This window comes from Sinocyclocheilus grahami, unplaced genomic scaffold, assembly GCF_001515645.1.
Source record: "Sinocyclocheilus grahami isolate Dianchi unplaced genomic scaffold, SAMN03320097.WGS_v1.1 scaffold268.1, whole genome shotgun sequence".
Classification (NCBI taxonomy): domain Eukaryota; kingdom Metazoa; phylum Chordata; class Actinopteri; order Cypriniformes; family Cyprinidae; genus Sinocyclocheilus; species Sinocyclocheilus grahami.
Window position 1 is genome coordinate 74,314 of NW_015505447.1, and position 25,142 is coordinate 99,455.

General features: G+C 39.3%; 3 protein-coding genes across 5 annotated transcripts in view; 1 reads left to right on the top strand and 2 right to left on the bottom strand.

Moving 5' to 3' along the window:
• On the bottom strand, nt 1-10,496 carry znf687b (zinc finger protein 687b). 2 transcript variants are annotated; one of them, XM_016291099.1, is made up of 10 exons: nt 10,445-10,496; nt 5,815-8,104; nt 4,293-4,594; nt 3,066-3,250; nt 2,727-2,903; nt 2,457-2,619; nt 1,739-2,077; nt 1,518-1,630; nt 1,299-1,401; nt 1-1,220 (listed from the first exon to the last, which is right to left on the bottom strand). In XM_016291099.1, the coding sequence occupies exons 2-10, from the start codon at nt 8,081-8,083 to the stop codon at nt 645-647; spliced, it is 4,227 nt and encodes a 1,408-aa protein (XP_016146585.1). In that variant the 5' UTR covers nt 8,084-8,104; nt 10,445-10,496; the 3' UTR covers nt 1-644. The 2 variants fall into 2 exon arrangements, with proteins under 2 accessions (XP_016146585.1, XP_016146584.1); XM_016291098.1 differs by lacking the exon at nt 10,445-10,496 and adding an exon at nt 9,424-9,550.
• An 88-nt stretch (nt 10,497-10,584) lies between these two features.
• Nucleotides 10,585-12,261, top strand: LOC107599584 (cyclin-dependent kinases regulatory subunit 1). Its single transcript, XM_016291223.1, has 4 exons — nt 10,585-10,759; nt 11,025-11,097; nt 11,376-11,503; nt 11,609-12,261. The coding sequence occupies exons 2-4, from the start codon at nt 11,039-11,041 to the stop codon at nt 11,653-11,655; spliced, it is 234 nt and encodes a 77-aa protein (XP_016146709.1). The 5' UTR covers nt 10,585-10,759; nt 11,025-11,038; the 3' UTR covers nt 11,656-12,261.
• A 2,637-nt stretch (nt 12,262-14,898) lies between these two features.
• LOC107599496 (uncharacterized) overlaps nt 14,899-25,142 on the bottom strand; it is a 19,828-nt gene continuing 9,584 nt past the window's right edge. The window contains exons 3-10 of one of the 2 annotated variants that reach the window (XM_016291101.1): nt 17,820-17,923; nt 17,563-17,736; nt 17,323-17,480; nt 16,463-16,586; nt 15,695-15,803; nt 15,362-15,495; nt 15,193-15,277; nt 14,899-15,079 (exon numbers count right to left, since the gene is read on the bottom strand). In XM_016291101.1, the coding sequence (XP_016146587.1) occupies nt 15,024-15,079; nt 15,193-15,277; nt 15,362-15,495; nt 15,695-15,803; nt 16,463-16,586; nt 17,323-17,480; nt 17,563-17,736; nt 17,820-17,923 (944 nt within the window). In that variant the 3' untranslated portion in view covers nt 14,899-15,023. The remainder of the gene's footprint in view (nt 15,080-15,192; nt 15,278-15,361; nt 15,496-15,694; nt 15,804-16,462; nt 16,587-17,322; nt 17,481-17,562; nt 17,737-17,819; nt 17,924-25,142) is intronic. The other variant, XM_016291102.1, reaches the window with a different exon arrangement.

Genomic DNA, 25,142 nt, shown 5'->3' on the forward strand with positions numbered 1-25,142 from the left:
ACCATAACAAACTGATGTACTGCATTTATACACATATAAAATGTGCTCAAGTGTATCTGTGACTGAAATGTATCCATGTTAACTTATATTGACCTTTTTTGACTATTTAAACTTTACAATCCATCTTTGACCTAATAAACGTCTGCTGTATATCTCCTTGCACAAATGAAACTTTTTCACCTCACTTAAAGTTCAATGATTATCAAAAGACTGATGAATGCTTCAATATAAATAAACATCAGTACTACAATGTCTGTACAATACTGTTACATTTAAAAGTCAGTGTTTTCCTTTATTTAAAAAAAAAAAAAAAAACCCTTCACTAGCACCCTTTTTGCTTAAATGCTTTTTGTGGACTGACGCAAAACCCAGCAGACGCCAAACAGCTCGATGTAAAGTAGTTTTCGAGCAGACACAATTTGACCTTGTGTAAATTCATTTAAAAGACTGTGGATGTTGCAAACAGGGAGGAAAGGGGGAAATAACTTTTAATGTCTTTGTATTTTGGAAGACAGAACACGTTACAATCATAACGACAAAGTTTTCCAAGTTATATGTATTAATCTTAAACTCGTCTTGGATGATCCAAAGCTGTGACCCATTTTGTAACGGCTTGTCCTGGTCTTGTCCTGTCTCACTCGTTTCTACAAGGGCTTGTCGGTCCTGTGCGCCGTGATGAAGGCCATGCCATGTGTGCGGAAATGAGTGCTAAGGTCCGAAGCCTTGTCGAAGCGCCGGCTGCACACCCTGCAGCTGACCCCCCCTTCCCCTTCCTCGCCCGCTTTAGGTGAGGACGGAGAGCCTTCCTGCGACGACGTGCCAGGTGATGCGTTTCCGCCACGATTGTCATGCTGACCTTGGCGTAAACGGTGCGTGATGAATTTGTGTCGGCTGAGGGAGCCGGCTGAGGCGAAGCAGGCGCCGCACTGCAGGCACTGCTGTGGCGAGTTCTCCGCGTCACAGTGGACGGGAATGTGGCGCTGGAACTCTTCCCAATCCTGTGTGGTGAAGCCGCAGGGTGTGCAGCGGAATGTGCCGTCGTCTTCCTCCTGCTCGAGCGGCTGGTTCTCAGATGCTCGAGTTCTTTTGGCGTCCTCTCCTGCGACGTCATCAGTATCGGTGCCTCCCCCTACAGGTGGAGCTCCGCCCTCGTTGTCGAGCTCAGACGAGCTGCCTCCCCCGTCACCCGGAAGTGAACGCTTTCTGGTGTTTGGAGCATTCTGGGAAAAGAAATTAAAATTAATATGTGGATAATCAAATGCCTCTGAACTCTAAAGAGGTGGAGTGCTCAAACTGACCGGTCTGTCTGTTGTTTGTCGAGCTCTGATGCCATGTCTGACCCGAATGTGCTTCTCCAAAATCAGACGACTACTGAACGTACGCTTGCCCTCTGAGCAGTGCCTGAGGAGAGCAACATATGCAGAATTAGAAAGGCAAACTAAACAAATAAAGAATCCTTTTTAGCAAAGGAAAAGAAAGAATCAAATAAATTTGTGGTTGATGAATGTTGGACTCACGGGCAGCGGAAGACTCTCTTGACACCCTCGTGTATTATTCGGACATGTCGACGAAGGCTGTTGGCTGAACTGAAGGAACGTTCACACAATCTGCAGGGGAACTTCTTCATTAACTAGAGAAACAAACAAACAAAGCAAAAAAGACAGGCATATCACAAATTTAATAAACTAAGCATGTGTATGTTTTGTATAAACTTGTGTATGTTTTTAAGAGTACCAACCTTGCCGTGTTCGTTCTTCATGTGATCGATGTAGTCCTCTCTTTCAGCATAGCGTTTCTTGCACTCCTTGCACCTCCACTCCATACTCCCGCTTTCTGGAGAGCTCGCCTGATCTTCCTCCTCATTCTCCTCCTCTTCTCCCTCGTCTCTCTCTTCCCCTTCATGCTCTCCCTCCTCCTCTTCCCCCTCCTCGTCCTCCTCCCCCTGTCCCTGGCTCAACTCATCTGAATTGTTTTCAGTGGGTTTGGACTTAGAGGTGGAGTTGCTGGCAGGAGCTGAGACCGGAGATGAGGTGGTGGGTGGAGTCTCTGCTTTGACGGACAGGCCTCTATGAGCAGTCTAATGGGAAATATTGAGAGACAGCTCTGGTTAAAAGCATGAGCGTGACTGACAGGAAAATGTGACAATTCACACTGTGGTGGCTGTTGTACTTGGTATGAGCTTTAGACAAGGTGATACACAGAAATTACTTTGTAAATGCCAAACCAAGGATCTTAATGTATGCCTTTGCTGACACCACATTCTTTAGGGGAAGAGAAAAGAATGGGTAACACAAAAGGCAAAATAACAATTAATTAATTTAAAACTTAAACAATTCATATTCTGAAATGCACTCTATATACTGAATAATAATAATAATAATAATTGTTTTTATTATTATTGAAGTTGTTTATATTATCTAATAATGTAATGCTATTATTATTAATAAGGTATTTACCTTGATGTGTTCCATCATGGACCCTTTCTGGGCATAAAGTTTAGTGCAGTCTGGACATTTGAACACATGCACCTTCTGTTTGGCCAGGTGAGTGTCAAAATGCATGTAGAGCAAAGGTTTCTGGGTGAACACTGTGTCACACATGACACACTTGTAGATCATCCTGTAGAAATGATATAATAATATATTCAGAGTTAAAGGATGTTTGTTTTTTTCAAACTAAATATTAGGCACTAATCACGAAAAGCTGTGTGTGATGGGTCAACCTACTTAGCCTGTGCAGCTGTGAGGGCGGGATGCTGGGAAGTGATGTGCCCCTGTGCGCTCTGGGCAGATTTGAAGGCCATCGGGCAGTTGGGGCACTTATGAAATACCTCACAGTGAGCTGTTTGTATGTGGGACTTGATGGAGTTCAAACCTCCGAACACAACCTGACAACTGGAGCACCTGGAATAAAGGATGCAAATTTGAGCATATGCAAGTATAACTAAGCAATTTCTTCTATTTCCTTGCAGGAAATCTCACAGATACCCTATAAAATACAGCTGCGAAGCAATGAAACTGTCTGCAATATCACAAAACACTGATAGGAAATTAAAGGCCAGGAACCTGTAGCCGATGCGTCTGGCAAAGTGCAGGCAAGACTCTTCCAGATGGGTTTGAAACATGGCCTGACGAGCAGTGCCACCACACTCTGGACACACATGGGGTGCGCGGTGCTTATGGATCCGCTGATGGGCTGAAACACTGCACCAGTTAGGCAGCATCATGGGGGGAGTGCAAAGCATACAAGTCTGAAAACGAAAGACAGGAGGGACAACATAAAGGAGTTAGTAAAGCAATTTTTTTACTTATACATAAACTTACACATTACAGATGCTGGGCATCATTTAAGAAACAGCAGAATGAATGTGTAAAATGTTTGTGAAAACTATGTAAATTCATTCAATAAAAACAGCATTCAATGCAAAAATGTACTTTTTACAACAATTTTCAAATTAGCATTAAACAAACGTCTGTGCATGAATTTTCCATTTAGTCATTTTATAGTTAATTTCTAGCAACCATTGCAAACTAAAATATTTGGAGAAAACCGATTAATTACATTTTTTAAATAAAACAAATATATAGTTTAGTCATGAAACTGTAGATGGCGCAGACTGATGTTTTGTTAACGTAACTGATGATATTCAGAGAGTTAAACGATTTGGCACAAGCTGATTGGTTCATGCTGCATATGCAGCCAATGAGCTTACTGCCTTGCATTTATATGGCTGGCTAGCGTTCACTAGAGATTCCTGCAGCGCGCTTTCAGAGTTACTCTGAAACCCTTCACCTTCCCCAGCTCCACCTGTACAGATCTGCTACGGGTTATTTTATATGCTATTTGTGCAGCAGCAGTATGTCTTAAATACTCACGGCACCGTATCGCCGTATGCATTGGCAGTAGCAAGTTCCTGTACTTGCTTGCAGCAGCAGCAATAATCTACAACTAAAGCAATAACCAACAGCAGCAGCAATTCAGCACCAGCAGCGTAGCAGATCTATTCCGCTAAGACCAAATACATTAACATTGTCATATCCATCACCATGCTAAAATCTTCAGAGAGTTGTCATGATTAAAATATCTATATATGTGTCTGTGTGTGGTTTTTATTACAATTTATTTCTGAGAGATAAAAACACTTTAAAATTAAAGTTAAATTTTTTTTTATGGTGCGGTTAGTAAAATTACTGGCAGGGCATTTAAAAAAATATATGAAATACTGGTCTAATGGACCAACAGAAATAAAATCATTGCATTTATTCCAACACATTTAAAATGTTGCAACTTACCGAATTAGGAGTAGCTCTAATTTGCTGGAAATGAGTCACTAATTCAGCCTTGCTTGAAAACTGGGCTTGACATTCAGGACACTTGAAGTTGTGGTATTGCAGGGCTTCGCCTTTCTTGCAGGGCAGCGGCATCAGGGCCTGGGGACTCTGGGGTCCACGGCGTGCAGGGCTGGGCTGGGCTGAAGTCGTGCCTGGAGAAGGGGAGTCCTTCAGTGGACTGGAAGTGGACGGTATAGGAGTCGCCCCTGTCGGGGTTGTGGAGGATGACAGAGGTGTAGAGGACAGTGATGGAGAAAGCATACCTAGAGGAATAAGAACATTTAAAAGGCTACTTAATTCACCGCTGGCAAGATGGGCATTTAATAAAACAAGACTGTCTATGAATAAAGGTAAAAATAATTGAAATTGGTGCCACATGAGAACTAGAGGAAAATCTGCGCTGATACAGTCGTCCGTTGCTCAGTCACATTTTTATGAATTTTTACAAGGCATGTGACGTATTCGTAATGAGACTCATTTATAAATCTGTTGTCAACAAAAATAAGCATTGAGGTCTTCTTGCGCGTTTCCGCCAAAATAAAAGTTGAGAAAAAGCAAGAACTCTTATCAACATTCATAAATGTTAGTATTGTAATTTTACTGTTGTTCTGTAAAATAAAATAAAAAGTAAGACAATAATAATGATAATAATCATTACAACAGCTCTGTTTTAATACATGTATTATAACATTCACACATAGTGTTCAAATTAGGATCTGTAATATTTTCTAATGTTTTAAAAGAAGTCTCTTCTCAGCAAGGCTGCTTTTAATTGTACAGTAAAAAAAAAATACATGCCTGATTCAAGAAGGGGTCTGATGGCCAAAAATTCTTATTTTATTAACTTATTAATTTAATAAGTTAAATTGTGCTTTGTTGGTATAGTGTCTGCTAGAATGTTAAAAATGTTCAGTGTTAAATATTTTTTAATTGTTGTTTTGTAATTGATTTTTTTTTCTTTGACAAAACAGTAAAAAACATATTTTGGCTTTTTAATTTATGCAATGGTGAATTTTGTTTTTGGGCAAAATACATGGGGGAAAAAACTCCATATTCGGTATTCGGCCCAGTGTTTAATTTTGTTCGGTTTCGGCTTCGGCCAAGGATTTTCATTTCGGTGCATCCCTAGTTTGAACAAAAGTCGCAGGCTTTTGACAGCTCCAGGGCTTTTCTTAGAACTACAAACTGAACTTCTGCATTCAACAGCGGTGTGATGCCAAAATCAAAATTGCATTATGAGTGTTTTGGCAACAGAGAACGCCACAGCTCTTCTTCTCTATTTTGTCATGTAGCACCGATTTGTTTCTTATAAATAAACTGGGATGTCTGGGTGCAGGTAATACTGAGAAAGAGTATGCATTGTTCATTTATTAATTTCAGTAACCATACAGCTGATTAAAAATCTTTGAACGTATTCTTAAATATTAAGCCGAAACAATCATATTCAAATTGAGACAAAAAGACAGCATTTTGCAAAACTTACCAATGGGAGTAGTGTCTTGCTGGCCAATCATCTGCTCCACTGTAACTGGTCTCATAACCAAATGTGAGCACTGCATGACCAGGCCTCGTTCCTTGTGCTCCCGAGCATGTAACAGCAGGCTGCATTTGTTGAAGAAAGCCAGCCGCTTTGCGCAGTGATTACACGTCACCTCTATTCTCAAAGAGCGCCGGTCATAGTGTCGCGCCAGGCTACGCTCCAAAGCAAAAGCATCTCCGCACTCCAAGCAGCGGTAGCCAGTAGCAGGCATAGGAAGACCCCATTCGGGGGGCGGCGGGGTCGAGAGATCCGGACGGTAGCTGGGCAGCAGGTTCTTGCTGTTCAGAATCTTGTTGAAAGCCTCAACCAGGCTAGACTGGCTACGGGAAATAACAGCACCAGTGCTGTTGACGATAGACGCTGGTTTACACGGCACGGTACCTCCATTGGCTATTTTACCGACCGTAGGGCGCACGCTTATACCGCCGACGGCTGGTGCGACTGGTAAAGTGGTGGCTTTTGTGATGCTCACCGCTGTGGCGGAGATTTTCGTTTTATCGGATTGCATGACCATTTTGTTTTGGACCTTGCTGGCTGCGGCTAGCATGGCACTACTGGCTTCTAGAGTGGATACTGGTAGGGTTGAGCATTTTACCACTTGACCGTCATTTTTTTTGGTGCCTTTCGCAGGACCAGCTCGACTTCCCATTTGGGCTTTACTTGCATCTTTGCCTGCATTGGCAGTGCCTCCTTTACCTGCTACTCGGGTAACCGTGCGTGTGATGCCTCCTGTAGATGTCTTAATGGTCTTGATACGGACTTTAAGAGGTCTGGAAGGAGCATTTCCACCAGATACAGTTTTGCCACCACTGCTCGGTGATCCGGCGTCTGCTGGAAGGGATTGTGCAGTATCTACCTCCATTTTCTCTCCATCTCTTTTCCCGCCATCCTTACCATCTGTATTAGCCGCATCTTTTCCATTCTCCACTGATCCTTTGTCTACCTCCATCTCCTCTTCTTCCTCTTTAGCTTCTTGAATGGCAGCGGATGGTGATGAAGAGGCAACCGCTGGGCTGCATGATCTTTTGGTAACTGCAGATGTTGGCATGGAGGACTTGGGGGTCTCAGGCTCAGGGCTCTCCGGTGAGTCTCGTTCTTCTATCACATGCTCTGGGTTTCGCTCTTCTTGGGGTAAACTCTTTCCGGTTCCTGTTTGGACTGGTGCGGAAAGCCAGTTCTGTTGAGCTCGCGGTGAAGCAGGTGATGCCAAGGAAATGTCGCCTGGTTTGGGGTAAGTGCTGGGAGATATGGACGTTGAAGGAGGGAGAGAAGGAGACTGTGAATTTTCTGGAGGTGACCTCAGTCGACGTGATAGTTTCGGAGGTGTGGGAGAGTCCGGACTCTCGTGGATGACCAGAGATCCTCTGGAATCAGGATCTGAATCCTCCTCATCTGAATCTACACGTCTGAAAGCCGACGAACTAAGACGTGGTGATCCGTTAAATGGCTCCGTTAGAGATGTAGCGAGCGGAGAAGATGCCACGGCCCCAGAAACACGGGAACCAACCGAGGGAGAGGATGATGATGGTGAGGAGGACGAAGCTGTGGAGGGAGTGGAAAGAAGTGGTTTAGGTGGGGGAAAGAAAGGAGATGCTGCTCCACTTGTCCCACTAGGAATCGCAGGGGCTTTTGCCTGGTCCGCACCTTCTAGGTTCATCTCCTGCTGAATATGTTGCTGTTGCAGAAGCTGCATTTTCCTGGTCCTTCCAACGGAGTCTCCAGCACCTTGTGCCATCAAGGGTTTCAGCTTATTGAAGATGTTGCTGCCCTGTTTGGAAGTGCTGGAAGATTCAAGTGCTCCTGCATTCTCTGGAGTCGCCTTTGAGCTGCATATGGGCCACTGCTCCCCATTTGGCTGGCACCGGGACTGAGACATATGCACTGACCCACTGGACGACACAAATCCATTATGGTTTAGTGGATCTGGTACTGAGCTGTCGCTACCATCAAAGGGTTCAGGGCGAACACGGTTCTTCACAATCACGCTCACAATAGATGGGTCGCTCTGAGAATCTGTGGATGGGCTGGGTGATCTTAAGGCTGAACTTCCCCCTACTGAAACATCACCAGGCTTTATGAGCGATCCTCCGCCTGCTCCTTGATGCCCCTCCACCTCATCCGGGGTGGACTGGATAGCCTCTTTGGCATCAATGTCAGGAATGTCAAATGCTGCCAACAGGTCATCGAAATCGGGGGTTTTCATGTCCCCCATGCCGGGCCAGTGATCTCAATCCTAGAATACATACAAATAACATGTCAGAAAAAAATTCTTTCTTCATTTCTTCATTCTTCAAAATATCTTATTTTTTTTCATACAGCTTTGGCACGACATGAGAGTGAGTAAATAATGTGAACTATCTTTCTACTTTGGGTAAACTATCCCTTTTAAGTTGACATTACTTTCTATTTAAAAATGAAATTGAGACAGGACTCATCCCATTTATTGATTGATAATATCCTTTAATATTGTCTGTACACATCATGGTGTGATTTAATTGGATATTTAATGCAGGGAGTCATGTATTATAAACATATTTAAAAAAAATAAATAAAAAATCTCATAGCATCTGTTTTCATACGTTTAATAAGGTACATATGAAATGTATTTTTATTTATTTATTTTCACAAGCACAGTTAGTTAACAAATCAAGTACTCGAGCTATCAGTTTTTAACCATAACAGAAACGGCTTCGTGCTGAGGTACCTATGAGGTGAAACTGACTAAATGATTTTAGCCGCATGTTTCCTGCTATTTCTCTTTTCTTTTACTTCGGCAACAAAACATATACACAAATGTATAACGCAACACCAAATTACACCGAACGGCTTTTGTTAGCTTTGGCTAACAGCCACATAATGCCTCTGTATCAACTTGGCATTGGTGACTGAACTGCAATGCATTTTTACGTATGCAATATGAAAAAGCAATCATTTAAACATATATAAGGTAATATTATGATCCAGCATTCAATTTCTGCCTAACAATGGATCACTTAAAGGCAACAGAGCCTGTTTAGCACGCTAAAGCTGCTATGGAATCATCCAAACAAGCCCTCTAATATGAAATAAGACATTGATAATCGACTAATAAAGAAATATATTGATACAGTAACAACTGGGCACATGTTACAGAGATCAATTTAATATATATGACAAATACAATGGTCTGAGAACGGCTAAAACCTGCAGCTGACCTATTACAAATGTGGATCGAAACTGAATCGCTAATCGTACGATTAAAGGGCTTCTGTCACATGTTGTCCCTTAGATGTGTCTTTAGTGTTGCTAGACTGATAAATACAGAGCTGGTGGGTGGATAAGCAGATATGTGAGGTGTATTTTTGGTTTTGTTCTGTCATGACGGCGGGGTCCGTGCTGCCCCGTCGCGAGGGTCATTTAAGCGCAGGCCACTGCATGTGCACGGCAACATTTACCTGTTTATAAATAACCTCACGTGGATGCCACATTATGCCTTTTGATCATGCATTTTATGTACGTGTGTATTATTTTACAGATTGTATATTTTCATGCACAGGGAATTATTTTGTTTACCTGTTTTTTTTTTTTTTTTGAGATTCCCGACTATCCTCGCTCCAGATGAAGCGCCTTAACTTCCCGTCATCGATCGAGTACGGCCAGGTCTTGGCAGATAACGATAATAATAACGGACAGGAAAACGATTTTCAGTCTTCCTCGGTAATATTGTTATGCTTGCATGTATAGGTCTGGTGATATTTAAGCATTTTATTTTAAACTCGAGAAAAAAAAAAACAACCACTGTCATTGTATTTTATGGATGCACAGTTGTTGTTTATTTACATCCTTCCAGGATCTCATATTTCACCGTCTTTAGGTTTATTTGGCGTAGGCCGTGATTAGAATAAAAATAGTATGATTTTTACATACCCCAAAGCCCAGAATGTTACTATATGTATTGCAAAGTATTATTGCACAGTTGCATCCACAAAAATACAGACAACTCAGATAAATCAATAATTGAATCGATAGATTGGGTACCAATATGAAAGTGAAATATCCACGAATACTGTACAGCAAAGTCAAATTGTTAATCATGATTATTGTGAATCGTTGGGCTCCTGCGCAGATAGACAGATACAAGTGCATTTAGTACAAAATATAAATCTTTATTTCGTATATCACCCGTTTCTTGTTATTTTAAGAGGAGAAATATCTTAATGGTCAAATAATAAGACAATGATTATTATTGAGAAGCTCAGGACCAATTGCATTGAAATGTGCAGAAAGCAGAAACAAACGCCATTCGAATTCACTTGAAAAGCAATACAATAATATAAAATTGATCTCGTCTGATATTTTCATAGATTAGGTCTTAGTGCCCTCTAGAGCTCAGTGACGACGTGCACAACTGAGTGTTTACTAGCATTATTCGTGTATTAATTTGTGATATTTTCATTTGTTTGTCGGTATTACAACGGTGCAAGAGACATAGTAAATGCAGTTCAATACAATATCTCAAATAAATCTAAATTTAGGGTATACAAAAAATAAAGTGTTAAGCCTTTCATTCAGAATTCATTCAGACAATACATACGTTCAGCTTAAAAAGAGGAAGTTAAGCCTTCGTAAATGTCCACAGCTCTGGAAGTGACCATAGGGACTTTTATTTGCGAAACGTAACGGGGTGACCGTTTTTAGTGACGTCGTCGCATCTTGTCCAATCAGAAAGCGCTTGTGAAGATTCGAATGTTTATGGGCGGGCTTCGAACTCGCTGAGAGGGAAGTTCAAGCGCCAGGAAAACGTAAACAGTGGCTGTTTTTGCAGATTGCGTTTGGGAAAAATAGTTTTCACACTTTTTTTTGATTAAGTAATCGCCACAATTATTACATTTACAAGAAAGAATAAACAGTAAGTACCATGCATGGATATACTAATCTAGAATAAACGTTGAATTACCTTAATCTCTCGTTAGCTAGAGTGGCTAACGTTAGCCAGCATTGGAGGGAACAATCTGAAACCTGTATTAATAAAATCCCTCTGCATTTATTGAGAAGTAAATCTGATATCTACCATTGTCCTTTATTTACGTCAGAACAAGTATAAATTTACTATACATAAACGATGTAACTGAATGTTTATGATATAGCAGTTATTTCATATGTTTTTCATCCAGAACAACAACACGCTATGTCCCACAAGCAGATTTATTACTCTGACAAATATGACGACGACAAATTCGAGTACAGGTAGGCAAATATTCAACCCATCTGTACAGTTTACAATTAATGTTTTCAGTTTTTATGTTTTGGAGTGCCTGAGACCGCAGTGCTAACTTACATGTACAAATAACAATAATCTGTTGTATCAAAAAAAAAAAAAGAAGTTTCAATTTAGTTCACATTCAATTTTCATAAGGTTAGAAAAAGTAGAAACATGATACTTTAGTATTTTTTTCTTGAGCTTGATAAAAGGACGTCATCTGCAGATATTTATAATGAGAGTTTTGTTTTCCATTCATTTTCAGGCATGTCGTGCTTCCCAAGGACATTGCTAAAAGAGTTCCCAAGACCCATCTGATGTCAGAGACAGAATGGAGGAATCTGGGTGTTCAGCAGAGTCAAGGATGGGTACATTACATGATCCATCAGCCCGGTATGTGCGTGTTTGCTAGGATGTCAGAAAATCGGCCAAATATGTGCCATCTCTACTGTTGTCACTGTTGTTGATATCCATGTTCATGATTTCTTTTCTTTATAGAACCGCATATCTTGCTTTTCCGACGTCCTCTACCTCAATCCCAGTGACTCCAGACCCACAAAGTAATGGAATTCTGAAAACTGAACCCAATCTGAAGATGTCTGAGTCTGAGAGATGCTGGGTGCACCCGAGATCAGTTGGTGTCAATATCATTTGTGCTGCTTTTGACTTCTGTTTATTGACTATTCTGTGGGTCAGATTATCATCACTGTGCTTGATCTCTGCCTTAACTGAGATAGGACTGTGTGTGATTTCCTACTGCACCTGTATATATTATTATTATTCCTTATCAAGCTTGTGTTACAACGATTCTGTATATGAGCTTCACTTGATGAATTTTCGCATTGGTGAATTGACTCCGAAAGGTCTAGCAGCATTGGAAATTGCTTTACAAAGTACACCTATTGAAAATAAATACTTCATTTTTCTCCCTTTAAAGTATTAACAATGCTGTTTGTACCAATATCCGTGTCACCAGTTCTAGTAAGCAGCTGAACCTGTTTTCTCAAAAATGTTTTACAAAGCCTCTCACAATAATATGTATAATACTGTACTTATGTATAATAAAACTGTTTCAGCTTATCACTTTGGCTTCAACACCAGACCGTGATTAGAAAGAAAGCAAGATTTACTTCTTTGCATTTATCTCAATGCACAGCCAGTGTAACTTGAATCTGCGAGGCTTCTCTTCCAGTTAATTTTAGTTGTACATAACAGCTTATGTTGCTTGATATTGCAAACTGGTATTTATATTATTTTAGTGTATTGTCATAATACCTAATGCATTACATATAACAGCTTGTGAATCTTAAGTTTTGCACATTCACAGAAAATTGCTGACTTCTGTGTTGCAAAATAAGGTGAATATACTTCCAAGTGGTAGTTCAAAGCTCCATCGAGAGTGATTTTTTTTAGACCTTAAAAAAGGCTTATGCATTGTAATGCATGGATGGAATGGTCAGTAATTGTGGGATTGCTTGTAATGTTCTTAATTTGTAAGTCAGTTTGGAAAAAGACATCTAAATGCAGGACCGGTTCTAGACATTTGTAGGCCCCCCACCCCCAATAAAAAGCACGTGAAACAAATATGATTCCTAACCTTTTTATTTATACAACAGTTCATTTTAAATTTATTTATACCAGTCAAAAGTTTGGACATCAAGTCTGGATTTATGTAATCAAAAATACAGGGGGGAAAAAACGCTAATATTGTGAAATATTACAATTTAAAATAATGGATTTCTATTTTACTACATTTTAAAATATAATCTATTCCTGTGATCAGTCATTACTCCAGTCTTCAGTGTCGCGTGATCATTCAGAAATCATTCTAATTTGCTGATTTATTATCAATGTTAGAAACAGTTGTGCTGCTTAACATTTATTTTAAAACCTGTGATACTTTTTTCAGGATTTTTTGATGATTAAAAAAATTTATTTATACCAGTCAAAAGTTTGGACATCAAGTCTGGATTTATGTAATCAAAAATACAGGGGGGAAAAAACGCTAATATTGTGAAATATTACAATTTAAAATAATGGATTTCTATTTTACTACACTTTAAAATATAATCTATTCCTGTGATCAGTCATTACTCCAGTCTTCAGTGTCACGTGATCATTCAGAAATCATTCTAATTTGCTGATTTATTATCAATGTTAGAAACAGTTGTGCTGCTTAACATTTATTTTAAAACCTGTGATACTTTTTTCAGGATTTTTTGATGATTAAAAAGTTGTTTAAACCCCCCCCCCTCCTATTCAATCAATACTGACTACAGATATAGTCATATTATTAATATTAATAATAGGATATTATGTATTGCATTGTTACCTTAATAAAGGGGTCATATGATGTTGCTAAAAATAACATTATTTTGTGTATTTGGTGTAATGAAATGTGTTTATGCGTTTTACGGTTCAAAAAACATTATTTTTCACATATATGTGGATATATATCCGGCATTTGTTTCATCCAGTGGGGACATAATTACAGATTATAATGACTCATACTGCCATTTTACGCTTTGCATTGCATCGCACCGCGTAAACATAAAACCATGTCTGCATTTGTGATCGGAGAAATGACAAACAACAAATGCTCCCCTACACTGCTCAAAACTCACGTTTGAATCATCAGTGGCAAATTCTTTAAATATGAAAACGTACTTACAGACTGTGAGTCAGAACAGCCGGCATTGTAGTCTACTCTCCCAGGATCAGTAAACAGTCCTCCATAAAATGCACTGGACACATCTGAATATTTGGGTTGAAGTGTTCTGGAACAGTGTTGTAAATACAACTTAACCACTGATTTCTAGTCGTGTCCTCTTTTGGAAGGCCAAACAAAGTATTTTCGCTTTCGCAACGAAACACACAGCGTCTTCACAGCATGGCGGCGGCAGCAACAATAAAGTTGCGCCGCCTTTCTTTTCATGAACATTTGGGCTGCGTTATGTAAATCTACCCACATCGTGACGTAGACATGTGGGGGCGTGTTTAAATGAGGTGTTTTAGGAGGGCGTGGACGAGTCTTAACTTTTATAAAGATCTCTTTGGTTTTGAGACTTTAGTCTTTGCAACTTTAGGGATCTTATCTATTCACAAACAGCTTGTAACACTCCAAAGAGAAAGGAAAACTTGAAATCGCATCACATGACCCCTTTAAATATGCACTATATACACTGAAAGTGTAAACAATCATCTATGAATACATGCCTATCGTGGCATTCCTATATGAGGTCTATTCAGTATTATTCAGGAGCTTTATCAGTTGCTCAGAAGCAAATTACCCCTCTCCATCCCCAACTCCTCTTGTCACAGTCAATACTTGGCTTTCTGATATTCCTTGTTTCCTGAATCAAACTCCTTTTATCTTAAATAATGTCACACTAAAATGTCATTAAGAACATTAATGTTATATGCTACATTTGGTTCTGTTCTGTTAACCCTACGGGGGTTATTGCTGCTCTCCCCTCTCATTCATGACAAGCTGCATGGATTGGCAGGGAGTTTTTACCCAGAACAGAACCATACCGCCACTCCAAACTGTATGCCAAGTGTCAATCATTTGGTCCTGACAGAAATGTATTAAGGTTCTTGAAAATTTGACAGCTATGTTTTTAAATGTACTTTCCATGTTTTGCTATAAAACAGTTATAATAAAAACAACAAACCAGTATACAGTTTGTGTATCATGCAACCCTAAAATAAAACCCAAAGTTCAGAAATTTTATGAAAATTAATCTTCCACCAAATAAACATAGGAAAAAACAACAACAACACAAATACATCTTAATAAAAAATATTTGTTGTAAAACTAAAGAAAACATTGACTGAAAATGTGTTACACAATTGTTATGCTTCTTTCGTGATTTGTGCTGTTTCTCTTGGGCTTCTTATTGTTTGTTGAGCATCAGTCAGACAGTTGGTCTAGAAGTCTCTCCAGCTGTTCAATCTCTCTGGAGACATCTAGAAGAGATACGTAACAAGATATTACTTGAGGCAACGACTGAAATTAAGCAGTCAATACTTGACATTGCAAAAGGTTGTTTATTTGAACTTTTCTGTGGTGACATCTTTACCCATCCGTGTCTTTTTGCCGGTTTGTGATTGTGAGCGTTCTATTGCTTCCTGTAGTTCATGTTCAAGAGCACTCTTTATGTCCAGCTTTACAAAGAAACGAGAAGATTCCATTTGACTTTAGTCATTGTACAGCTGAATAGATGATCTTAATGAATGTGAGATCAGTACCTTTAAGTTATTAAACCTTTGTAACACTTCCATTTTTGCTTTGTTGAACATGTCTTGTTTTACATTATCGACTGTGGATATTAACAGATCTTGCTTTATCTTCATGGATCCTGTTCCTGTCACAGCTGCAGCTTCTAAAATAAACAATACTCAGTGTTCATTCATTTTCTTTCTCATAGAGACACCTCAGAGCAAGGAAATAAATCAATTCTTGGATGTGCGTTTTATGAATTAAATGTATTTTGTGACATGCCGAGTGGCTTTTCTTTTATGCAGTAAACAATCTACATTAAAATAATTGGTGATTAATTGTAACTCTTAATGCTAGTTTACGCTGATAGCAAGAAGCCATTTGATTCAAAATGGTTATTTTTATTGATGAGTAGATGTCCATCTTCATGTCAACAATGTCTCTGTTGAGCGCTGCCTTCAGTTTGGTTTCCTTTCAAAAGGGGAAATACATAAAACAGTCAGATAAATCTAGAAACATTAAGTCCCTGCTTATTCCAGTCCTACATTAAAAGTTTGTTTGGTGTATTTCAGTGATTACTGGTTTATAAAAACAGCCTGCTTAATTATGAGGAATGAGGATTCACATGTGGTGCTTTTCCACTGTGTGGCACAGCCCGGCTCGCTTTACTTTGGCTCGATTTGCTTTTACATGGCAGTTTAGCACCGCTTCAAAGTGGGTGGGATTATAGACTGATCGTTATAGTTGTGCCACCACCTCGTCTGACCACAATACAGCCATTTATTTTTTCAAGTTGCATGCGACGGTCGTTTAAAAAAGTTGTGTGAACAAATGATACTGTGGTGGCTGTTGCTGACTGTTTAAATCTAGTGGGCTTGGTGTCTCTCTGACCGATCAGTGATCTGCAGTGTTTACACGTCACATTTTAGTATTGATACGGCTCGCTTAGAACCTCAACTGAGGTGGTGCTAAAAAAAGTACCGGGTACTAAATACTGTAGTGAAACCCGCCCAAAAGCGAGCCGTACCAGGCAGTGGAAAAGCACCAATAGACTTCAACAGACGACAGACATGGCGGATTAGGGGCAGAGTGTGACCCATTAGTGTCCCCAAGAGGACAGCTGAACTCACCTCGATTTTGATGAAGTTATGAATGTAATGTAGTATGTCAGAGCTGGGGTAAGCAGAGTCACTCTGGATGATACTGAATTTATCAATCTGTTCCTGCATTGACTTCCCTGTTTTCCCAGTCACGCTGCAGCAAAAAAAAAATCATTTTTGAGTTTATTTTAAAAACATTAGTTGAACAGAATATAGTTGTAATTCTTGATATATAATCTGAGAATTACTGGAAGGAAATAGTGATGGGAAAGGCCAAATTACCAAACACACAAAGTTTGCTTTATATTGCTATTGTTTAACATATGCTGCTGTCATATGACAAATTAACGAAAGATTCAGACCAGAAAGCACTTGGGAGGTGAGCAAATCATTTATTTTTCCTTTACAGAGTGTATGTGGCTGGCCTAAATGACCCATCACCAGAAGGAAAACCAGTTCAAACCCACTCATATTTTGGGTCCTGCACGGATGTCATGTGCGACAACATAAGGATGTTGCTCCCTTGACAAAACATTTGGCCTCAAATTAATTGAGCACACATTATCTGCCACAACAAAACTAAACCCAATCAGAATCTTCCTAGGCATCTGTCTCATTTCCTGGTTTACTGCTCTACATGCAATCTACAGTTGGTCCATGTTTACAAGCTTTGCTCCAGTTTGTGCTCCAATGTAACGTTAATAATTTGTAAACAAAATGCCAACAATATAATTAACAACAATGTTTTTTAAAAGTACTTAAACATAAAAACTTAACTTGATCACGTTAATCCAGTAAAAATCAACAACAAGCATTATACATAGTTTATTGCATTTTATTCTAAACTACACAAAGGGAGACTAGAAAAGGAATGATAAAACATAACTTACGGAAAAATTTGACAGAAATCATCATCAATGCATTTGTGCAAATGTTTGGCCAATGTTTTGTTCAGGTCTAGAACTACATCCCAATTTTTGGACCAATAGCATCCGTAGTTCTTGCACAATGCTCCAAGGATTTTATGGAACCCCCTTCCATCTTTATTCTGAATAACAAAAAAACAAAACAAAAAAACTGTTACAAGGACAAGAAAATGGTGATATGCAAAACATTTGAATCACACTCACAGGTGCTATCAGTGCCTTTGTGGAAGCAACACATAATTGCACTGATTCGTCCACTCCCTTTGAGAGATGCTGCTCCAGATCATTATAAATGCTGTCAAAATATTTGTCCAGTTCAATAAGTGACTTCATTAGGTTCTTCTCAAATTTGATGCGGATGTTGATTTTCATTTCAATCTAAAACACATCCATACAACAGCAGTGAATTACAGAATAATACACAATGGCAGCATTCTGAAGATTCTAATTCTGACTCATACCGTTTTCTTGTCTGGATCCAGCTGGCCGCTTTGGATCAAGGACAAAACTCCCTTTGCTTTATTGACATAATCTCTGGTCAGTTCTCTGTTAATGCTCTTGTTAATTTGTTTTTCTTTCTTACTTTTCCTGTTATGTTTAGTTTGTTTATCCATGTATTTTTTGTTATGGTGCTATTTGGACTTCTTTGAATTGTATTAAGATTTTTTCTTACTGTTATTTATTTGGTATTTATGTTCTTCAAGCAATAAAAAAAAATTGTAGCCATTTTGCTAGTCAGCTCCCGACGCGATGTCATTAGGTGCGTTCGACTTCATGCGGCGCCGCGCAATCCGATCGGCGGCTGACTTGAAGCAGTGCATGCCGGTTAGAAATTTTGTCCTGACTTGAACCGGCGCCGACGCTACGTCACTGTCACGTGTGGCATCAAAGTACCGCGATATTGTTTCGATAGCTGACTCAGCTGGCGCAGCTTTTTCAGAGGGACTGCAGGAGGCTGATGACTTCAGGATTGGCCAAATTCACCACATGACAACAATGACCTGTGTTTCTAACATCTTCAAATCCAATACTGCTCATAAATTTTAGAACAGTAAAAGCTTTTTTACTGTAGTCGCAATGTTATATTGAGTCAAGTTATTCTTGAACAGATGGTGCTGTATTAAGCAGTATATAAAAAGTGTTTCTGTTGCTCATGAATACGTTTCTGAAACGTCTGTGTATTTGACAAATATTGCATTTAACTCACTTCATCTGTGATAGAGTACGCAAACACCGTCCGGCTTCGTTTTCACCTCTGCCCCCGACTGCAAGCGGCTACTCTCGTTGACTGCCATCTGTAGCGGTAGTCGAACGCACCTATACATTGTATGCGCAAATTCAGAGCATCGCATCTGGGCGCGTCAATGGTGCTCGTGCTCTTTTAAACTCGTAATAAACCGGTGTTTATTACGGTTCGTTACGGCAGGCAAACATTCAGAAGCGGGACCCGCTTTGAAACGGCAACATATTGGTTTAATTGCAGGTGAGTGACAATTCAATAGACCAATTTGGAGTAAACGTCACAGCTGCCTTTTCTTATCAGAATTGTAAAATATGATCTCGGAATTGCGAGAAAAAAGTCAGAATTTTGAAATACAAACTCAAAATTACCTTTTTTTAAATTATTTATTCTATGGCTTCCATAGACCGCTACTTTAAACCTGTTATTTCTGCCACCAGATAGGCTCCGCCCACAGAAAATGTCATCACTGTTTGCAAACACCAAACTGGTTTATTAAATCCAATGAACAATGAGGCTAGTATTTCGCTGCCTGTCTTTACTGGTGGACTAGATACAGTGCGTTCCAAACGGGATATATCGCCCTCCGAAGGGCACTTCAGAGTGAAAACAATCATGGCCGCCATACTGAAGGGTCATTCCAAACTGAAGTGCTCAAAACTGGCAACTTCAAAGGGCCCTTCAGAATGAAGAGTTTTTGAAGGGTACAACTGATGGGCACTTCAGGCCCCCATGATCCTTTGCACAGGGAAGTTGTTTGGCGTCACAGAGTTCAACTTCACCTATAAATGTATGTATAGTATTTTTCGATACTACTGTAATATTATACGAGTTAGATTTGGTACATTATTATGGTCAAAACGACATTGTACATCAACAAAAATACTTTACAGCTACCTTTATCAGTCCATTCAAATGTTTCAAATACATTACAAATACTTATTACATTACATTACATATACAAATATACATTATATTTAACGTAAAAGATGATTGGGGGTCAACCAGCGTACAAAATGTGCGACGAAGGCACCTCCTGATCGTCTCGTTAACATGATGCAGAAGTGCATTCCAAAAAAAAATACAAATACTTATTACATTACATTACATATACAAATATACATTATATTTAACGTAAAAGATGATTGGGGGTCAACCAGCGTACAAAATGTGCGACGAAGGCACCTCCTGATCGTCTCGTTAACATGATGCAGAAGTGCATTCCAAAAAAAAAAGTTTTTTTTTTACCCCTACACCCTTCATCCCTTTAAAGCTCTCACTTCGGAGAGTAAACCCTATGAAGGGTTTAGGGCAGGAATCCTCAAATCTGGCCCACGAGATCCACTTTCCTGCAGAGTTTAGCTCTAACCCTAATCAAACACACCTGAGCAAGCTAATCAGCGTCTTCAAGATCATTAGAAAATCACAGGTAGCTGAGTTTGATCAGGGTTGGAGCTAAACTCTGCAGCGCATTGGACCTCCAGGGCAAGATTTGAGGAACCCTGGTTTAGGGCATAGGGATGAAATAATACATAGGACTACATAATATTCACATATGCAGTTCATGGGGGACATATTGTATTAGCCCTGCAGTTACAGAATAAAATAGACTACTATTTAAACCTATAACATTAACCTAATCACTTCTGATTTTTGTTCTCACAAATGCAAGTTTATATCTCCTAGTTCAGACTTTATAACTGAATTTAACTGAACAATTGCGAGTTTGTCAATTCTGAGGGAAAAAAGGCAGAAGGGTGGGATTATAAACTCAGATTCAGATGATTCAGAGCCGAGGGGAAAAGAGAGAATGAGTAGTTGATTTTTCTTATCAGAATTGTGAGATATAATCTCGGAATTGCGAGAAAAAAATTGTGTGATTGCAAACAAGCTATTGCCTGCTCCGCCTATAGGTAGCGCCGGCCCTGATTAGTAGACATAGTTATGGTTCATAGTGGCACAATAGATTTATTGTGTGGTTCTACAATGTATATGGCAAGATGTTCCTTTGAAAAGAGTGTAGAAATATATTTACAGATTTCCACAGGTCATCTCTAATCTTGTTGCAGTCTCCAGTCCCAGGAAGATCAAGAAGCGCAATGTGTTCCAGGAGTTCACGACAGTCTGGTATCTTGATCGTCACACTTTTCACAAGCGGCCAGTACCAGTCACGTATACCTTGGCTAACCATTGTAGGGTCAATGGAAAGTCCTGGAGGGGAAAGAACATATTAAAGATGATAATTTATAAGAACTTTTAAGAACTTTTTTTGTTCTGATTATAACAAAATTAATTGTCTCACCATCAGAGCAAGTTCTAGATTGTGATGGGAAAGGAAGCAGTGGAGGTGTATTCTTCTTCATCCCATGAAATGTTTCCATCTCTTCTTTTGAGGCTCCAGAAATGGCTGATCTATAAAACAAATAATAAAAAAAAAAAATTAAAGCACGAATTAAACAATGTGCAGTTTCACTAATTATGGTCCTCAAAAATATGTACAGAGCTACTGTCGCAAATCAGCAGATACTACATATGTGTTTCCTTATGTAAATTTAGATTAGAACAAGTCAAGTCAACTTTATTTCTGTAGGGCTTTATACAATACAGATTGTGTTAAAGCAGAATCAGTTATGTACAGTTTGTCTCATAATGCTACTAATAATATATATTGAAAAACAACTGGGTGAGTCTCTTTAATAAGGGAACATTAGGGAATTTCTCTGCTCCAGCTCATCACTTTTTCTCCTGAACAAAACACAAGAACTGCAAGTCACTTTGGAATGAGTGTATTTCCTAACCTGCATCAAGGTTTGTTTAAAGCATATGCTATTATGTATATGGGAAAGGTCAGAATTTAGCAAAGATTTTAACCCATGTGCTCAGACTACTTCAGGTTTCTCTGTCCAAATATCTATGTCCTTTTTCATTAACCTCACCTTACATCAACATCCATTGATTCATCTTCCTCATCGATTTTAGACTTATATTCAATCCCATCATCCCTTTCATCTACTTGAGAGCAATTTTCTGCTGATTCTTCTTCGTTATTCAGAAATGTCTCCATGTCCCATTCATCCTTCCTCATCCTTACAATTGTTTCCTAAGCAGTTTAATTGTAGCAGTTCACCATTTCCTCTGGATAATATATTCACTAGTACTGTTCTCCACAGTAGCTTTGACCATATCTAGGTCCTCAGGTTGAAAGCAAACACTATCACACTTTGTTTGAAAATAAAACCCCCAAAGTTTTCTAAATGGTCAAATAACTGTGCTTTTCAGAGCAAGTGTAATGAGTCCTGGAGTCAAAGGGCAACCCTGATGCAGCACTTTGTATTTCTCAACTGAAAAATCTTCTTTTGCATCATTGAGGAGGTTTTCTATAATGAGAAGATCCTGGCTCAGAGTTTGGTTTAAACGTTTTTGCTGCTCCAGCTCATCTTTAATATGACTTAAACTTATTAAAGCATAATGTGTTTTGGGAATGATCATGACAGTAGCTGAATCTTTTGGTATTCGCCCCTTTGGAAGAGACTCCATGACGTCTTCCAGACTTCTTGCCAGAATAGTTGCAATGATGAGGAAGTCCACGTTAAAGAAGTGTTGACTATTGTCATGTGGACTTTTCACAGTTTCATTAAAGTGTTTCTCAGAGCAGTTAAATGCACCGCTGTGGATTCTGTCATAGAGCATCTTTATATATTGAATTAGATCCTGAATGTTGTCTTTATAGAAGGAAACTGGGATGTCGTCTGGTCTCAGTGTGTCTGACACTTGAAGAGAATTTACAGCTGACATAATGTCAACCTCACTGACTGCATGTGAGCATTCTTCATCCAGTGATGAACCCGTCTCATGTGTCAAAAGATGCTTTTTTAAATTCAGCCATTGGAAGACTGCTTGTATCTGGCGATCTTTCTGAAAAGGTATTGCAGGAATGTTTGTCTCTAAAGACACAGGCTGATGGTCTTTGTTTTCATTCATCTCTGAGTCTCTTATTTCACAACTTCTGACATGCCACATACATTCTTCCGGAACAAAGAAGTAATCCAGTCTGGACACAGGAGAGTCTTTTATGTAATATGTATAATCCTGCTTAATGGGGTTCTTCTCAAGAGATTTCATGAACTTCTCCACAAATAAAAGCAATTTGCTATGAGTACTGTTTGTAATCTTGTTCCATTTTTTGTCAATAAATCTATTGAGAACTGTGTTGAAATCTCCACCGATCCCCAGCAGCCCTGTGGTCATTGACTGCAGGTAACTTGAAAGTTTATCAAGGGTTTTTGTGTCTGTGTGATGGTTGTAAACACTAACCAGAGTGTACGGCTGACATTTCAGTTTACATTTCAACACAACATAAGCTCCACAGTTATCTTTTTCATCACTTATGTGTTCAAAATCTAGGCTTTTCCTCACTAGTATGGATGTAAGCCAGCCGACAGTGACACCACTTCACTTTTAAGGCCAAAGTATACTTCGGTTTTTACGTGTACACAAGAGTCCACTGGGTGTAGAGGGTGTAGTGCACTGTACGCATATTTTAATGTGTCATACACACTTATCCATTATAATTTAGTTTAAATCGAATTTAACATTATAATTTTGTTAACAGTTAATGGTTAATGATTGGTTAACGATTGTCAGGAAAATTAACCAAAACAAACATCCCTTTTGGGGGGGCCCCACTCATGTGTTTATGAGAGAGCTTTAATTTAAAAGAGTACAAGGACATTTTATCCCTCATACCTTCTAGAGAAAAATAGAGAAAATAGAGCAGATGCTGTTGTAACGAATCAGCTCATGGGAAATATGAATAATTAACCATAACTAGTTATAATTAATTATGAATATTTTAGATCCACTGTAGATATTGAGCTGACCTCTCAGGGTCAACTGTCTTATCAATTCTAAGAACGTTAATTTCCTGGTTAAGGGAAATAACTTTCTTACTGTACAATTCTACAAAAGCTTGTAGCATAAATCTGCATGATTAAGTGACTCCAGTTATAAGCAAACAATGAACCACGTCAAGTGTGATACAAGTAAGGTTTTATTAACTACATAAACATTTCTTCTCACATCCTCTCAGAATTAAAAACAAACCACCGACTGGGTGGGTCCCTGGAGCGGGGCCTTTAAAATTTGCAAATGGACTTGAATCGAAATTACTAAAGATTCTCAGGACCCTAATATATATTGCATATGTACCAACATATAATATACACGCTTGTTTCGATCATATGAAGGCGAATTCATAGATACTAAACAAGGTAGGATTACATATAGTGAAAGGATGACAGTAATGGGTTCCCTCATAAGCATGCCTAAAATAGTCTAAAATATCAAAGACAACATACACCATGAAGGTTTTCCTATGAATTAATTAGTAGAAAAGTCCATTTCTACTGTGCATTTGTGCCTCTTGCTTCTGGAAAGTGCAGCTGAGAGTCTCTGCTCACATTCCACAAGGTCGTAAATGTATCGGGTGTCAGGGTTACCATGGAACCAGGGGCCTGTTCGGCTTCCTGGGGTGTTACAGAGTATTTGTGAAATCTAGCTAACAAAATATATTTTGTGTGTTTGAGTGGTCCAGACGCTACACTGTTCAAACATGAAGCTTTATAGAGCGCATGTGTCAACCGCCATGGTACTTGGAACAAAGGTTATGGGTTCAATTCCCAAGAAATGCATGAACTGATTAAATGTAAACCTTAGAATAAGTAAAATTAGTAAAGAAAATAAAAATAAAAAGTTCCTATCCTATTTGTTACTTTTTGTTTTGGCAGGGAACTTACTAAGCTGAGGACCTTTGGTCTGTGAGAGCAGATCTGTCAATGGCTTCACAGACCATAAACTTCATCACGTGGAATGTTAACGGACTTAAACGACAAAGAGATCAGAAATTTCAAGAACTACAAAATGCTGACGTTTTCTTACAAGAGACACACATTGGAGTAGGAAATATTATAGAAGACTATAAAGATGAGTGGTATATTTTCTACACAAAGTACACATCCTCCAGCAAGGGAACGTCTCAGGTTACTTATGTAACCATGGTTCCCTGAGTAGGGAACGAGACACTGCGTCCTCTAGGGGTCGCTATGGGGAATGCCTCATCGTGACCCGTGTCTGAAGCATACATTGAAAAAATACCAACTCGTTGGCCGGCGACAGCCATGACGTCACTACCAGTGCGACTTTAAAATAGGCGCCGGGAGCACACATTATTCTCTTCTTCGTCTTCATTGACTGTTTTGTTTGAAGCGTGCATTTCTGTGGTAAGAGCGATCTCTATTTATCTCATTATGGCGAGCACTAGCAAAGCATTTAAGGATGTGTGCATCCGTGTTGACGTTGTTTAACATCTGATGACACACACGATCTATGCGTTGTTTGTTTGGGCAAAGAGCACGCATGCGATGTCTCTGAGGGGGCAATCGGCGTGCACTGCGAGCGTTTTTTCCAAGGGCAAAAGCTCCGCTCTCGTTTGTCTCTCTTTTCGAGGAAAGAGGGGCAGCCATCTGCTTCCCGCGATTCAGGACCC

Excerpts from the sequence above, each read along its gene's own strand:
- znf687b (XM_016291099.1), bottom strand. The coding sequence starts at position 8,083 with ATGGGGGACATGAAAACCCCCGATTTCGATGACCTGTTGGCAGCATTT. Across the intron at positions 4,595-5,814 it reads GCAAGACACTACTCCCATTG|GTATGCTTTCTCCATCACTG; the intron begins GTAAGTTTTGCA and ends TTATTCCTCTAG. Across the intron at positions 3,251-4,292 it reads TTAGAGCTACTCCTAATTCG|ACTTGTATGCTTTGCACTCC; the intron begins GTAAGTTGCAAC and ends TTTCGTTTTCAG.
- LOC107599584 (XM_016291223.1), top strand. The coding sequence starts at position 11,039 with ATGTCCCACAAGCAGATTTATTACTCTGACAAATATGACGACGACAAA. Across the intron at positions 11,098-11,375 it reads GACGACAAATTCGAGTACAG|GCATGTCGTGCTTCCCAAGG; the intron begins GTAGGCAAATAT and ends ATTCATTTTCAG. Across the intron at positions 11,504-11,608 it reads TTACATGATCCATCAGCCCG|AACCGCATATCTTGCTTTTC; the intron begins GTATGTGCGTGT and ends TTTTCTTTATAG.